General features: G+C 40.7%; 1 protein-coding gene across 1 annotated transcript in view; it reads left to right on the top strand.

The window, feature by feature from the left end:
• ret (ret proto-oncogene receptor tyrosine kinase) overlaps positions 1–17,500 on the top strand; it is a 43,706-nt gene that overhangs the window by 9,072 nt on the left and 17,134 nt on the right. Inside the window, exons 2-10 of the mRNA XM_038284093.1 lie at positions 9,927–10,157; positions 10,414–10,704; positions 12,294–12,532; positions 12,625–12,820; positions 12,899–13,098; positions 15,129–15,411; positions 15,510–15,638; positions 16,871–16,981; positions 17,090–17,224. Of these exons, the coding sequence (XP_038140021.1) occupies positions 9,927–10,157; positions 10,414–10,704; positions 12,294–12,532; positions 12,625–12,820; positions 12,899–13,098; positions 15,129–15,411; positions 15,510–15,638; positions 16,871–16,981; positions 17,090–17,224 (1,815 nt within the window). The remainder of the gene's footprint in view (positions 1–9,926; positions 10,158–10,413; positions 10,705–12,293; positions 12,533–12,624; positions 12,821–12,898; positions 13,099–15,128; positions 15,412–15,509; positions 15,639–16,870; positions 16,982–17,089; positions 17,225–17,500) is intronic.

Genomic DNA, 17,500 nt, shown 5'->3' with positions numbered 1-17,500 from the left:
GATGGATGGATGATGGGTCGATGGATGGATGATGGGTCGATGGATGGATGGATGGATGGATGGGTCAATGGATGGATAGATGGATGGTTCGATGCATGGATGGATGGATGGATGGATGGTTCGATGCATGGATGGATGATGGGTCAATGGATGGATGGATGGATGGATGGATGCTTCGATGCATGGATGGATGGATGGATGGATGGATGGGTCAATGGATGGATGGATGGATGGTCCGATGCATGGATGGATGGATGGATGCATGGATGGATGGATGGATGATGGGTCGATGGATGGATGGATGGATGGATGATGGGTCGATGGATGGATGGATGGATGGATGGATGGATGGATGGATGGATGGATGGATGGATGGATGGATGATGGGTCGATGGATGGATGGATGGATGGATGGATGGATGGATGGATGGATGATGGGTCGATGGATGGATGGATGGATGGATGGATGGATGATGGGTCGATGGATGGATGATGGGTCTATGGATGGATGGATGAGTGGATGGATGGATGGATGGATGGATGGCAGACATGGATTTGTGGAAAAGTCTCTCTAAATGTTACCTATAGAACACCAGTCGCAGCCCTGTTTCCTGAATCTGATGGTGGTTTTAGGATAGATGTCTGTATCAAAGCAAGCTAATAACCGTTCTGTCTGGATCTCCATGACGTACCACGTGTTCAATGTTTAAAGCCACACTCATCCCCAGAGGATTCCCTAAACCGAATTTGTACTTACTGCAGCCAACCCTCCGGGAGATGTTCTATTAGATTTCCTGATGACTGATGAACATGAATCATTGGATCTCAGCTCTTGTATCCTCTGAGGGCTAACTGGATTACATTACGGAGTAATTGATTATTATGTTATGGTATGCATCATGGTAAACTGAGTAATCTGCTACCTGGAGCCTGACTGCCTCCTCCGAAGGCGGATCAAATATCTTATTACTCTGATGAAAAGTTTGATGAGTGTGTCATCATGACAGGAAATGGGCTTCTCTCCCTATTACACCTCGTTGTTTTCAGATTGAAAGCATCAAAACAGTGCCTGTAATAAATCCAGGATCAGATGTAAACGATAGGATTATTGCTCGCAATGGTGGTGGAAAAGGAAAGGCTGCGATTTCAAAACATTCAGATCAATAACAGCTTTCAGAAATCAAATTACGGTTGAATGTGCAGCTTTTTCATTAATTCGGTATGTGCAGAGAGCTATTCCCATTACTGCTCCATCTTTGGAAGCAGAGTAATCACTCCAGGCTTTAGAGTGATTACAATATTTGTTTTGTTTTTATCATTAGCCTATAACTGCTCCTTAATGTGGTTGGCCTGAGTTACTTTGTGATACATAGAAGATGGATTATTTGGAAACATGGATACTGATTAACTGAATAGTGGAGACCATGAGAGCCACATGCAGGAGTTACATGTACGACAGAGCTGATTGGATAAATCTAGCCTCCAGGTTCAACCCTATAGTCCCCCTCCCATGTCTGTCTCATCAGTGGAAAACAATCAGCACCCCTGATGATTAGTGCAGTTATTGATTGTTTCTGCAGCCTGATATGATGCCTTTCCCAAAGGGATGCTAGCTGGAACAGACAGAGCATAGATTCACCTTGTGAGAGAAGGTTGCATTAGGTTCAACCACAGTTTGAATACGATTACAGAGAGAAAGATGGGCCTGATCTGTCATGTTTCTGAGGATTTTCTCTCAGGATGCTTGATCCATGTTTTTTTTTCTGAGACTTACTCAGAGGCGGAGTGGTAAGCCATGAGCTCATAGCTGGTAAATCTGTCCGCCAAGGCACGCGTTGCGGTAATTGAGTTCCTGCCTTTGTCTGGGACGATGGAGAGGGCGTCCCACCCTATCAGCTCCATCCAGTCCCAGACGTTCAGCATCTATATAGCACGTGGTGTCTGATCATCATCTTTTGTCCTTTTTGTTCTCTCACTGTTAAAGCTACTGAATACACTGATCTGTAAATACCAAAAAACCCTTAATATATAGTTTGTCAATTGAAGAACAACATAAGAAAGTCAGCTTTTCTGTTTGCTTTGCTACAACCTTTTATTTTAATAAAATTTAAATCTACTCCCCCCATGCCTCCACATTCATCTGATAACATAGAAAGACACACAAGAACTGATCAGAGTTCATATGAGTGCTTGCTTTTTTTCTTCCCAAATTGTGCTTCCTATGCGTTTGGTTACATTCTGGCTGCAATCAAACATTTAGTACATATACAACATACTTAGCAACAATATGCATGGAAAAAGAACTAAAATAGTCTGATTTCATTATTACAAATGGTCATTGATCATTTTCACCTACTTGTTTTAAACAAAAAACACATTTTTGGTTGATTTGTTACATAAAAATAATTTTTTTTAAAGGGGTCATAGACTGATTCTATAGGGTATTTGGTCCTTAAGGTCTCTGAATAGGGTGTGTAACATTGGTTGGGCTGAAAATGGCATATTTGCTGTTCTATGAGCCCTAATGCAAGCCTGGTTGAAAGCCCTAGAATAAAACGACAGGTTTTCTTTCTTTTATGGTATGCTGATGAATATTTAGATCAGCTGTGCGCTGATTGGTATGTTTACAACGAGCGAAGCTGCTGAGCAAAGACGCATCATAACAACAAGCACTCACTCACTGAAACATCAAATTGTTAATATGGTAGGGTGACCGGACGTCCTCTTTTTCACGGACATGTCCTACTTTCCATACCTAAAAAAAAAGTCCGGGGGAAATTTCTAAATCGTGCGGGATTTTGGTCGACTACAGTGCAGCAAAAACGGTAGCCTGGACAATGGCGGGGGGAAGCATACCGTCACTGGGTCGGGTTTGGACCAGCCCTGGAGCTGATGGCTCAGTTCGAATGCCCAGAAACCAAAATCTGGTCACCATAGATATGCTAGCATTGCTACCAACAGCTTAGCGACAGAATAAAACTTCCAGCTTGCGGATGTGATGGCCTTACAGTCAGAACAGCCCCTTGTTTCAGTAAAAGAAGTTTAACACACCCTGCTTTGAACTGTCGAAGGTTTTTAAAGCTGTCTTCGGTTAAATGCTTAGAACAAATGAATAGCTGAGCATCAAACTTTGCAGGAATCTTCTGATAGACAGAAATAATCCCTGCCTGTCGAGTGACAAAGTACAGCCCAGAACCAAATAAGGTAACATCCCCGAATTAACGTCAATTTGGGGCTTTGTTTGAATTCACACGTTTTATGGTGAAAGTTTAGAATTGTGAGATTTGCAGAGAAAGAAGGCATCAATGAGGTTTGAACTTCTCTGTACGCCCATATCCCCCACTGAACTATCATTATTAATCTATGACAAAGTAAACTCGGTTTGCATTCCATGATCCCTTTATGTCCTTTTTATGTTTCCTGCAAATAAGCGGAGAAAATGTAGTTAGAGTTTAGATTACAGCTTTACTACACAGAGCAATATCTTTCATAGTTTGATGTCTAGAGTTCATATTTATGTGAAACACAAAGGCTGAACCAGGTAGAGCTAATGTAAGTGGATGCTATCAGAATCCATGTTAAGACTTTGTCTCTTCATCCACAATAACTTGCTTATCAGCTCGATTTGCTGTTCTGTTTTTCACATGTTGTGACATCATAAACTCAAACACACAAAGCAAATTGAATATTTTTCTTTGAGGTGCCTTTCAGAAACTTTATACAGTGCAAAAACCTACAGGAACATTGGCTCAAATAGTCCAAAAGAAGAAAAATGTGCCATAGGAAGAAAAATGCATGGGGGTATATACAGTATATACTGTGTGTTAACATTTTTTTAAGCCTCAGTGTGAATTTTATTCCCAAAATAATACTCCACTGGTTGGCATCTTTAGAAAAATAGTCCAGAAAGAAAACCAAAATCAACATATTGTTCATCATGTTTTGCTGTCTTATATAAGTCCAATCTCAGTACCCACTCAGCAGTTTATGATATCTCTTGTAAACACAGATTGCTACAAGAGTCTTCCTGTTCAAACATGGGCCTTGTTTGCAAAATCACTTAATCTGGATCTTCATGAAATAAAAGCACATGTGGAGCCTGAGCATCAGTTTTATAGGCGATTGAAGGCTGTAACATTTGTGTTTATCAAGTTAATGTTTAAACTCTTTGATGTGAGTCAGGCAAACTGGCTTAAAAAACAAGCTTCTTGGTTCTATGTGGGTTAAACAGCTTCTAACTGCAGGAGGCTTCAGCATTTTGACTGTTTTAGGCCATCAATCATAGAGGTGCATAAAGACTGGTTGGAATAGCATCACAAAGCTAATTTAGGTTACATTATTTAGGTTACATTGTTTATTTTATTGGATGTTGATGATGGTGGCTTAGAGTTAATGAAAACTCCAAAAAAAATTAAGGTTTGAAAGTCTTTATATTGTAAATAAGACCAATGAGAAATATCTTTTGGCTGAAAATGATTTTTTCCTGCTATAAATAGTATCTTATCCACATACGATCCCTGCTGGTATGGTTCTTGTATCCAAAGGTTATGGGAGAAAAGTGGAGGTATGCCAATAAAGCTGGGGAAAGGCTGGAGAGAGGCTATGCATGTATGAGGAGAACATTCCCACTCCAAGGCAAAAGAGCCGGGATGAAATTAATCCCATGCCCCTATCTCGACATTGATGCCCCGTCCACACGAAGTCAAACCTTGGCCTAAACGCACAAATTTTTCACCAAACCAGCCTCTCATCCATGCGAAGCCGGCGTTTCGGGGGTCTGTAAACAATCTTTTTTTTATTCAGCCTTCAGAGTGGGAAGATTTTGAAACGCCGTTTTCGCGTTTCCATCTTTAAGCTCTAACCGCATTTTTTTTTCTTACACGCATGCGTCATAGCGTCGCCTCTAAACACGCATGCGCGACACAGTATCACAACAACAATGGCGCCGTACTGTGTTGAATGGTTGCTGCTCATGCTGCTCACCCTGCTGTTGGGCTTACAACAGAATCTTCTTCTTCTGGAATATCTCCAGGAAGAACAGAGCAATATCGACGACATAGTTCAGCACCTGAATTTGACTTAACCACGAAAATGGACCCGCAGGGCAACCATGTATAAATATTAGTGCGCATGCCCAACATTTCGTCGGCTATTTTTGCTTTGGCACCACAGCGCCACTTACAGGCCTGGCATACATTTTGCAGCGTTTTCTTGCATTCGTGTGGACGATCACATTTATTTTACGTCTCCGTCTTTACGACAAACGTTCTGGAAAATATTAGCGTTTCGTGTTCGTTTTGACTTCGTGTGGACGGGGCCTGAGTCTGGTTAGGATCGTTCTGCATAATTTATTGCATCAGTGCAGCCTGGCATTGCAGGCTCTGCTGAAGCCATCATTTTTTTAATACAGACAAGTCCTGTTGACACTCGCAGCTTTTATTTTTCTTATGAGACTCTGTCTTAACTGTTTTCCTTCCACTCAACTTTCTAGTAAAATGGTTATATAAACACTGCAAAAAATCTTAAATTAATTTGAGCAGGTAAACAAGATTATTTGCCAACTGAATGAGTATTTTTACTCTTAAAATAAAATAATTAGACAATATGTACTTGAAATAAGACAAAGCACTTGGTTTTTCTTATTTTAAATGTAAATTGTCTTGTTCTATTGGCAACGTATCTCACTTACCTCCTCAGTTCAAGAAAAAATGCACTTATTCTAAGAAAAAATGACTTATTCAGATTTTAATTTTTTAAAGTGAAGACATTTCTGTGCAGCAATTAACTTCTGCCGCTTAAATATATCTATCATTTCAGTGTTATGTAACTTTCTATTTTTTATAGAAAGTTATTTGTTGGGTATTTATTGACTTTAAGCCATAATGAAAAAACTAATAGAGAAATAATATATTATTTAAAGTGTGATGCATCTCTATAATGTGATTTTCACAGTTTTCAGTTGAATTACTGAAATAGATTACATTTCCAATGACATCCTAATCTGTTTAGATACACCTTTAGTTTCCGCCTGTTCTTGTCATTCTCCTGTATGGACAAGCAGAGGTTTGAAAAAAAAAAAAAAGCATCCTCATGGCTTCACAGCAGAGATGCCATTTGCTCAGGAAAGGTCTGCTCCAACCATCCAATTAATTAGTTTTGATATAAACTGCTTGCTTTCTGTTGGCTTCTGTCCTGGAAGGAAATTGAATTTTAAATGATATAAACAAATTGTGTTGTCTAGCCACAGTGGCGTGCAGCCAAGTACCCCACCTCATAAATGCATTTGGCCCCCAGTGGTTAACAAGTTGGAGCCTCTGGTTTTATTTGTGGGGCTACTGTCGCCTGCTGCTTTAAATTTACTTGTTTTTTTCTGTTGGTTTAATCTACTTTAGATATATTTTTTTAGTTTGTTTCCTAACACTGAAATTTGAACTGCTAAAGATGAAACGTGGCCAGACTCGAAGGCAAGGTGTTGTTCTCCAACATAATGGCGCCCTCTAACGGCCGTTTTAAGTATTGTAAGAAAAAAAAAAACATCCTCTCCTGATTTACGTCTCAGAAATTCACTCTTAAAGACTTGGACTTAAAAAAATTTCTGTAGCCTTTTTATCCTTTATGCAACAGTGAATTTAAATAAATATGTCCGTCCATCTTTCCTCCTTTCCTGCTTATTCTATCAGGGTCATGGTGGGACCGCTGCCTATCTCTAGCAGTCTGTGAGTGAAAGGCAGGCTACACCCTAGGCAGGTTGCCAGTCTGTCGCAGGGAAATACAGAGACATACAACCCTGCACACACTCACACGAAGGATAATTTAGAGATGCCAATTAACTTAACAGTCATGTTTTTGAACTGTGGGAGCCTGGAATCAAACCTGCAACCTTCATGCTACAAGGCAACGGGGGTTAGGAAAGAAATGTCTGTATGATTTAATTGAATTGACTCTATTAAGTGCTACGAATTTGTCTTACATCACCAAACAAAACAGAAACTAATATGTTTATTGTTGATTTATTGCACATCATTCTTTAGAGCTAATACTTTAAAGACAAGTTTTTGGGATCCGGGCGGTTCAGTTAAAAAAAATGGATGGATGGATGGATGGATGGATGGATGGATGGATGGATGGATGGATGGATGGATGGATGGATGGATGGATGGATGAGTTGGTGGATGGATGGATGGATGGATGGATGGATGGATGGATGGATGGATGGATGGATGGATGGATGGATGGATGGATGGATTGGTGGCTGGATGAGTTGGTGGATGGATGGATGGATGGATGGATTGTAGATGGATGGATGGATGCATGCATGGATGGATGGATGAGTGGGTTGATGGATGGATGAGTTGGTGGATGGATGGATGCATGGATGGATGGATGGATGGATGGATGGATGGATTGGTGGTTGGATGGATGGATGGATGGATGATGGATGAATGGATGGATGGATGATGGATGGATGGATGGATGGATTGGTGGTTGGATGGATGGATGGATGGATGGATGGATGGATGGATGGATGGATGGATGGATGGATGATGGATGGATGGATGGATGGATGGATGGATGGATTGGTGGTTGGATGGATGGATGGATGGATGGATGGATGATGGATGGATGGATGGATGGATGGAGGATGGATGGATGAATGGAAGAATGCTTCCAGGTGTTTTAGGAACTCGTTCAACCATTTCTTAGATTTCTCTGCAAGTTTATAAAAAATAATTTCATATCATTTTTTTTCTTCTTTTAATTTCAATCAGTGACCTAATTTAAATTTTTTTCTGCACTAACTGATCCAACTTGTCAGCTTTAAATCATCCCTAAAACGTTAGCAGCATTACCAGCGGTCCTAACAACCTGCTGTTTGTTTTTGCCTGGAGAACCCTTTTAATAAAAAGGTCAGTGGCTTCATTGAGTGTATCTCAGTGTTTCAGGAAGGAGCGGCCACATTTCACCCATCAGCCTGGCCTCCTGTCATCCAACCCCAGCTAAATTAGATCAATGCCTGAAACAGGAGCCGAGGCCTCAAACTACACCGGCAGAAATAGAAAATCTAGTTTTGCTCTCTGCTAATGACATTAGAGCATTCCCTAAATGGTCGCCTGCCGTCGTCAAAGAGGAACACAACAAGGATATAATTACGGGAGGAACACATCTCCTTTTTCCTGTAAAACACTCAGCTCACCGCCGCAGAGCTTCATGGATTATTCCAACACACACGCTCAAAGAACACGTCGGCAGGGAATGATTCATTTCTGGTCATGATGTCCTTTCTAATTAAACTTCTCAAGGTTAAGGCAAGGAGAATGGGAAACTGCACAGTATTGACCGCATGAGAGATTCATTAAAAGAGGATGCATTAAGTGTCATTCGAACCTTTTTTTCCAATTTCCGCTGGGTGAGGGGGGGAGATCTATGAGGGCAGCAAACAAAGATGGGAGCTGTCACTTTGCATGTATGTATTCATGTTCGTTCAGTGGTCATATGGTCTTGTTGCTGTGGGAGAGATTTCTGATACCGACTGTAATCGATATGCCATGATATGACATTCGTCTGGTAATTATCCAAGATGGAAGAAAAGAAGGGAAACCCAGACATTCCCCTTCCTGGTGGCATTCTCTAGCTTTTTCTGGGGGAAGCCAAGGTGTTCCCATTTCCAACCCGGATCCTTTCTGGCCAGAGGGCCAGAATGCAGATGTATGAATAAATCTTATCCACACAATGGATTCAAACAGTGCAGTGCAGCAGGTAATTCCCCAATCTGTTGATACATCTTTTCTCTACATGCTGTAAGAACCAGAAAACTTGGACTTGTTTGCTTGAGGTAACAACTGACCCCTGACCTAGAGGGAGCAGAACCCCAGACTCATCCCATCTGCTTCCCTCTCAGCTGTAAACCGCTCAAAGCAGGAATGAGATCATTGCCTGAAGATTCAATTCAATTCAGCGCCAAAACACGTCATCTCAAGGCACTTTACAATTCACCAGATCATACAGACAAATTGATTAAAAGTTTTCTATCTAAGGAAAACCAGCTGATTGCATTGACTCGTTGACTTGAAGGCAATCCCTCACACTAAGCATGCTTGTAGCGACAGTGGAGAGGAAAAATTCCTTTTTAACAGGGAAAAACCTCCAGCAGAACCAGGCTCAGTGTGAGCGGCCATCTGCTGAGGCCGACTGGGGTTCCAGGAGACAGAAGCGGAAATACAAAAAGCAGCTGTAAATGGCGGCCGGATCCTGGAAACACACAGCCAGGCAGACGAGCTCCATGCCGGCTCCCATGTCACAGGATAAGGAGACCACATCCAGCCAGGAACAGAAGAGGCAAAGCTTCTATGAGGGAAAAGCAGAGAGAGCAGAATGTTAGAGATTGAAGTAACAGATTCTGCAGAGTGGGAGAATAAAGATAGAATGAAGCAGAATGATGAAAAAGGGGTCCCTATGTCCTCCAGCAGTCTAAGCCTATAGCAGCATAACTATAGAGATAGCTCAGGATAACCTGAGACACACTAACTATACGCTTTATCAAAAAGCTGCCCTTAAAAGTAGACAGGGTGTCTGCCTCACGGACTAAAACTGATAGTTGGTTCCACTGGAGAGGAGCCTGATAACTAAAAGATCTGCCTCCCATTCTATTTTTAGAAATTCTGGAAACCACTAGGAAACCTGCAGAGATGCCAACAGAACCAAAGTATCTGCTGAAAGCAAAGATGAGACAATAATCTCAACCCTAGATGAACTTGACGCCTAGTTATTTGTTTAATGAACTCCAGGAACAGTAACTGCCTACAGGGACATTGTTCTTAGCGTTCTCTAAATCCAGTAAACACATGTTAACCTGCACTTCTGCAAAGGTACAAAGATCTAGTTCAGTTTTCCTGACGTTCCTGCTTTTGGCTGTCTTCTCTCTACAGGAGTGGTGGGGTTATATTTCCCTCAGAAGGAATACACTGAGACTGTGTACGTCGGACAGCCAGCAGGGACGCCCATCCTTCAGGTCCACGCCATGCTGGACAGCCGATCCGAGCGGCCGCATTTCTACCTGTGTAGACATCCGGTCTACATGTCCTGGTTCCAGATGGACGTCCAAACAGGAGAGCTCTCCCTGAGCAAAAAGCTGGATGAGGCAGACTTCTCCTCACTGTGTGAGCTGGAAATTAGCCTTAGTTTTCTGATGCTGATGCATATTCCTGTTACCCTGCCAAAAACCTCTCCTTGTTAGAGTAAATGCACTTGCCGATGTTTACGCTTTATGCATGCTAATAATGCTTCGGCTCTTTGTTCCAGTCTCCTTTGCCTGTACAACATAATTGCATACCCTCAAAGAAAAGCATAGTCATCAGAAAAAAAGAGTGCAACCTGAGATTAAATTGCCTCTTTTGTTTGTTTTGGCCTCGTCAGCTCAAAACTCCGGGCCAGCTAAAAGACTTTCTCTTAAAGTCATGGCTCTAAATAACCTCAGCAAGCGGCTCACCTGCTCCAGAAACCCAGCTCACATCACCCTGGACTTTGTCAACGGCTCCATGCCGCAGTGCTCCCAGACTGACATGAAGGAACTCTGCTTCCCGCACAGAGATACTTCCAACCCCCACATCATAGAAAACAGGTTCCCCGGGGTTCTCCGGCAGCTCCGACGGCTCACCAGGCTCAACGTCTGCCCAAACTACACCATCTCCTACAGCGTGGAGTCAGGTAAAACCTTACAGATGATCACAGCAAACAATTACCTTTTACCTGCTGATTAAACTACAAACAGCAGACCTGTGCTCTGTATATTATTTAGAACTACAATTGTTTTGCAGTTTCAGTCTCAGTTATTTGGGTTTTATGCTCAATCAGCTTTGCTCTTTAAAGGAATATATTTTTCCTCATTTTCTTTGCAAATTAGCTTAAACTCCTCAGATTAGATTAAGAATTCAATTCAGTTTATTTATATAGCGCCAATTCACAACACGTCATCTCAAGGAACTTCACAGTTCAACCAGATCATACAGTCAAATTGATTAAAAGTTTTCTATCTAAGGAAAAACCAGTTGATTGCATCGACTCATTGACTCGAAGGCAATCCCTCACACTAAGCATGCTTGTAGCGACAGTGGAGAGGAAAAACTCCCTTTTAACAGGAAGAAACCTCCAGCAGAACCAGGCTCAGTGTGAGCGGCCATCTGCTGAGGCCGACAAGCATTAAGAACATCTGTTAACATCAACTAAAAGGAATAGTACACCCAAAACATGATTAGCCTTCATTTTCTACTCACCCCCATGCTGAACAACACTCTGGAGTACTTTTTTGATATCTCAAATGCATCTGGAGATCTGGGAGGCTTCTTGCTGTCTGCTGACATTCAAATAATGGAGGTCTATGGCGCCCGAGGCAGAAAGGTCCATAAAAGTCCACAAAAAACGTGTCAATATTCCTCCATACTGCTCGTCCAATGTATTCCAAGTGTCCTGAGTGGGTAGCATCCAGAATTTACTCGAAACGAAGTCATTTAGAATGTTTTTAGAGCATAAACAGTAGTGTATAGGATTTCCTAAAAGCGCGTTCACGAGTCTACGGAAACCGCGGCAGACCAAACCAGATGAAAGTGCGCATTCCGCTCGGCAAAGAACTCATGCTCTTCCTCAACACTGAAGTCCTCAGACATTTTTCTTTCATTGTTTCTTTCTTTGCACAGGTAAACAGCACATTTCTTCTACGCTTGCATTATCGGCAGAGCAGACGCTGAATGCGCGCTTTCGTCTGGTTTGGTCTGCCGCGGTTTCCGTAGACTCGTGAACGCGCTTTTAGGAAATCCTATACACTACTGTTTATGCTCTAAAAACATTCTAAATGACTTCCTTTCGAGTAAATTATGGATGCTACCCACTCAGGACACTTGGAATACATTGGACGAGCAGTATGGAGGAATATTGACACGTTTTTTGTGGACTTTTATGGACCTTTCTGCCTCGGGCACCATAGACCTCCATTATTTGAATGTCAGCAGACAGCAAGAAGCCTCCCAGATCTCCAGATGCATTTGAGATATCAAAAAAGTACTCCAGAGTGTTGTTCAGCATGGGGGTGAGTAGAAAATGAAGGCTAATCATGTTTTGGGTGTACTATTCCTTTAAATTCCCGCCTATGATTCTTAGTTGCATTAAAGTCTGTACTTTAACTAGGCCATTCCAACAGTCTTTCTTAAGTACCTCTGGTTGTATGTTTAAGGTCACTATCCTGCTTGAAGGTGTATTTTGTATGAGGAATACAGATTTTTACTGTCTGTGGTGGTTTGCAGAGACACCAGCTCCGTTCGCTGTCAATGGGAACACCTCAGAGCTGGTGGTGACCGCCCCGCTGGACCGGGAGGAAAGTGAAAACTACAGACTGCTGCTGGTTTGCAGGGTCCAAACGGAGACCGTCATCACCAAGGTGGAAACCCCGCTGGATGTGTTTGTGGACGACGAGGACGACAACGCGCCGTACGTCAACGGAACCGACACCGTGGACGTCGTGATCAGTTTTAATCGGACCAAGGTGGGAAGCAGTTCAGCAACATTTTAACTGAGGAATCTGAATTCTTTTTTATTTGCAGTCTTAAATTATTCTTTTTTCTCTCACTCTTTCAGGGAGCAGCTTTTGGCACCTTGTTTGTCTTTGACAGGGACTTAACCACGCTCTTTCCTAAAGACCTGAGTCACAACCGGTATGTGGGGACTTTGCTCAGCACTGACCCCTGGATTAAGGACACCTTTGACATAAAAGGCACCTTCAGTGAAAGGAGAGCGTCTCCTGGTGGGATTCGAGAGTCAGTCTATGACTACCGTAAGTCATCAAGAGGATATAGATTTCCATCGATTAAAACCACAGTCTCTTCAAAATAAAATCTTTTTGTCATTTTAGAGTTAATCCTGAAGCGCAGTCTGGACATAAACGATAATCAGAGTGTATATCTGGACTACCTTGTCAATGACACCACCTATCCTGGTCTGGAGGGAACCGTGCTGCTGCATTTCAACGTCACCATCTTACCGGTTTCAGTCCACTTCGCCAACATCTCACAAGTGTTTTCTCTGTCACGCAAAGCGTCAGTATACGCACAGGTACTTATTAAGGCCTATCTTAAAGGATCATGTTTTAAAAAATCCACTTTTACTAATAAGTTTATAATAGAAGTGATTAAAACCTGCAGCAAACAATAATATATTTGGCTAAACACTTTTTATTAATAATTTTAATCCCGTAGGATGCCAATGTCATTAGAAACTCCAGAATCCCTATTTCCTATACAATTATTAATAATATTATCTCTTAGCTTGTGTGACCTGCAAAAATAAGCTTTTGTTTTGAAACTGCTCTCTAAAAAGTAAGTAATAACTAATTTTACATGATCCTGTGAGCATTTTACATGCATTGGTTAAATGGACATATTCTTGTAGTATAAATTAAATGTATTTTTCCTTTAATGTGTCCTTAATTCTGCATTATTCAACTAGAAAATAAACAAATCTGCAATAGAGGAGTTGTTTAAAAAACAACAAAACCACAGCATTCAGTCTTCTCAGGATCTACACTTGCCTTTAGAATACAGAGAATTTCATCAAAATGAGTTCAAGTTCATCTGTTAGTGAAACTTTTTATTGCAACTGTTTATTGACATCCTTTAATTAATAGTTTATAACATATATCTATGTGCAAATAACACAACATAATCACCAAAACTGATTTAAAAAAAGACCAGATGGAAATCTCCTTTATTCTCTAAAACTGGTTGGAAACACCATTTTGGTAAGAAACGCCCTGATGGTGTTTCAACTAATATAAGTGCTTAGAGGGATTAAACAAAACCTTAGAATTTAAACCTTATTTTTATTATAGGATGTGTTGGAAAAGATTTCATTTATAGAGAAGTATCTATAATACTTAACATCCTGGGTATTTTTAGGGTTTCTTTTATACCAATAATCTTTCAACTTTAAAATTAAATTATATATAGGGTGGCTGGTGTGTTTTTAAAAAAGATAACTGTGTTATCTTTTTTACTTTCTGTGTTTTTATTATTATTAATTTTGGTCCTCAAGGTCCCTGTCACATTTTTCTCTTTAATCATCCTATTTTTATATTATTGCAGGTTTGTTTTTTTTGTTTATTTTGTCTCCTGTACTGCTCAAATGATGGCCCCTGGTGGGATTAATAAAGTGGTTTATGTCTAAGCGTTGATAAACATTAATCCTAACAAGACTCAGGCTTTAGCCGTTTCTACTAACATAAACACTGGAAAAAACGCATGACAGAGGATATGTGGTGGTCAAAGAAAACCCAGCTTGATCTGCTGGAGTTCCCGTTCCCAAAGTTTTATTTATTACAAAAGCAACACTGATAACCAGAACATCACATGCAACAAAAACAGGAACAGTTCAAAAATAAATGTTACTTTGGATCCAAAAGCTGTCTTTTGGATCAAGAGATGTTTTATTTCTGAATGTTGGTTCAAAAACATAACAAAAAAAAACAACTTAGAGGAAAATTTGTGCCGTTTTTGAAATTATCTACAATCCAGAATTGAAACTAATAAGGCTCAATAAAAGGACTGGATGCAATCAGAAAGCTTTTAAAGAACTTAAATAAATAACTGAACCTGACTATATCATCTAACTAGGAACATATTTAAAAGTATGTATTTGACTTGGAAAATTTTTGACTGGAGCTCTAAATATAAAACCTGAATAGAAACAGAAAATAAAACTCTGTAGTGTCGCTTAAATGGAGATTTTGGACAAGATAAGTTAACCAAATACAATGTTAAGATGATGGAGGCTTGAAGACAAAACAAGACTCATGACTGAAAGTAAATCAAAGTATGTTTGGATGAAATATTTGTTTTAATGTGAGCACACATTATGCAATCAGGTTATTGCACAGTTTTTTATTTTTCTTATCTAACAAACAAGTTTGTTTTTTAGCTGTTTTACAGAGAAACTGGTGCAAATTAAACAGAGAGAAAGTGTTAAAATGTTTCATTAGATTGTATAAAATCACACAGATTTTTAAATCTACAACAAATATAAACTTGATGCGTTAAAATCCAGCAAATGTAAACACTGTAACCTCTTGTTTTTCTTCCTTCTGTCAGGTTGGAAGAATCTGTGTGGAAAACTGCCTCGAGTTTGACGGCTTTAGTGTCTCTTACCAGTTGGAGGTGCCTGATAGAAACATATCGGCTGAGATGCTGTCATGCTATTCGGCTATAAGCATCACCCAGGCCCCAGACAGGATGTTGGGACTATTATACGTTAATAACTCTTATGCACTAAGCAGGCCTGGATGTCAGGACCTGGAGTACACAGTTGTAGCGCAGGAGGAACACACGCAGCTGGTGACCAGCACTCAGATCCGTATTTTACTCCACGGTGAAGGTAAACAACCCCAGTCTATTTCAGCAGTGAATGCATTCAGCCGCTAAGCAGAGCATAAGGATTTGGTTACATATTTCTGTGACTTTTTTTGCATCTAGCAAATGTCAGTCAGGAGAGCCAGCAGCTGCTGTCCTGTGCAGAGAACAGACATCAGGATGAGTGTGAGTCCTCTCCAGGCCTGGGGGCTACAACTGGGACGTGCCAATGGAGACAAGGCTCTGAGAAAGGTACAGCTCATCTAGATAAAGCTACAAACCGGAACCATGGCTGAGGTTTTTTGGATCCATGCAACATTTTAACATCATGAAATAAAAGAAAATCAGTGGAAACTGTTCTTAAAAATTACAATATCATAATTTAAAATTTAACTTATTTCAGTAATTAACTATTCATCTGCAGGAAATCACACATTAAATAGATTTAGATTTACATTACATTACATTCTCACAAATACAAAGCAACAAAATTCACTCTCTGCATTTAACCCATCCCTTTGGGGCAACATATTCTCATTATGAGTGCGTATGAAATTGTACGAAAAGTTATGCTTACTATTTCGTATGTTTTTGGACGTTTTTCCTCAAAAAACCACATCAGTGCGCATGCGCTGGTAGACAGGAAAAAAAAAACAGATCCGTGGACGGACGTAAAAATGGGAAAAACAGTGCAATCATCACTTATTCATGTCTCTAACTACATTGCTTGCTGTTTTATACCTTAGGGTTAGGGTCAGGGTTAGGGCTAATTGTAATTTATATTCCATATTCGTGAATGGTGCGTCAGATGCGCGTGCGCATACGACGAAAAAAACGTCCAAAACGTTCAAAATTACGGTGCATAACTTTTCGTAAGATTTCACACGCACTCATAATGAGAATAGGTTGTTTGGGGAGCAGTGGGCTGCAGCAGGGTCTTGCTCAGGGACCCAGAGTGTCAGTCCGTGGGAGTGGGGATTGAACTCCGAACCTCTGGGATCCAAGCACAATGCCCTAACCACAACAACACCACTCCCCCAATGTTTCACACACAATGTTCAGCTTTTAAAAAGAAAAAAGACCAAGAAAAAAATCATATTTAAGCCACAAAAATTATGACGAAGCTTGCTGTTCACAACATAAATATGGAAAGTTTAGTGGAAGAAAAAAAGGCTAATAGAGATCACACTTAAGAGTGCAGACAATCTGAATGTTCCATTGAGACCGAAGCAGAAAGACAGGCGGCTTCCCTTCATGGAAACATGTCAGTGAAAGGTTTGCTTCTGAATAGCTTAACTAAAACCAACTAACTTCTCAGTGGTATTCCAGTTTTTTTTAGATCCACCTGCATGTTTATCCTAGCCTGCAGGTGTCTTATGAATAAAACATTTCCATGACAGAGCAAAACCAAATCTGATGATAATATAACAAAAGTTAAAATGAAAAGAGAAAAATAAACACCCAAATTTTTGTTTGCTTTCCAGGAATATCTGAAAATTACTCGACCTGCTCCCCTGACCTGCGAACGTGTCCGGATAGCGTTTGTGATGCCGTGGAAAGCAAGGACTTGTCGATTTGCCCACAGGACTGCACAAGTACGAAACTACATGGCCCTGATGCTCCTAAGGCTTAAAGAGGCTTCATGTTTTTAGACTTCAGGTGAAATCACCTTTAGATCACGTAGGTTTTCTTTGTGTGTGCAGCGGAGAGTGTAACCGGAGGCCATGAACGAGGTCTGAGTGGGAGCGGCATTAGAGCCGGCTATGGGACCTGCTACTGCTTCTCTGAGAAATGCTTCTGTGAGAACGCAGACGTCGAGGCTGTTCTGTCCAAAAACAGTAAGTTTTTGGGTTGTTCTTTTCCTGGTCGCTAAGGAGTCGTTCTTCAGTGTGTGTCAGACATATATCTCCACCAGTCGGATAACAGACATTAGACAGTAGATTGGTTTAGAAAGGTTAAGATTGTGTCTGGAAGAGCAGAACACATTAGGATACATCAGTAGCCGCCAATAATACTATCACATACTATCTCAGGTTACTCTATGAGGATTACACCAGATTAATTAGATTACTTCTTTAGATTACTTCTCATGTTCTTGGTACCTATTTAAATTT

The sequence above is a fragment of the Cyprinodon tularosa genome, unplaced genomic scaffold (genome assembly GCF_016077235.1).
Source record: "Cyprinodon tularosa strain WSP-4 unplaced genomic scaffold, ASM1607723v1 ctg199, whole genome shotgun sequence".
NCBI lineage: Eukaryota > Metazoa > Chordata > Actinopteri > Cyprinodontiformes > Cyprinodontidae > Cyprinodon > Cyprinodon tularosa.
Note: the sequence above shows the minus strand (reverse complement) of the source record. Positions and strands in the feature narration are given on the sequence as shown.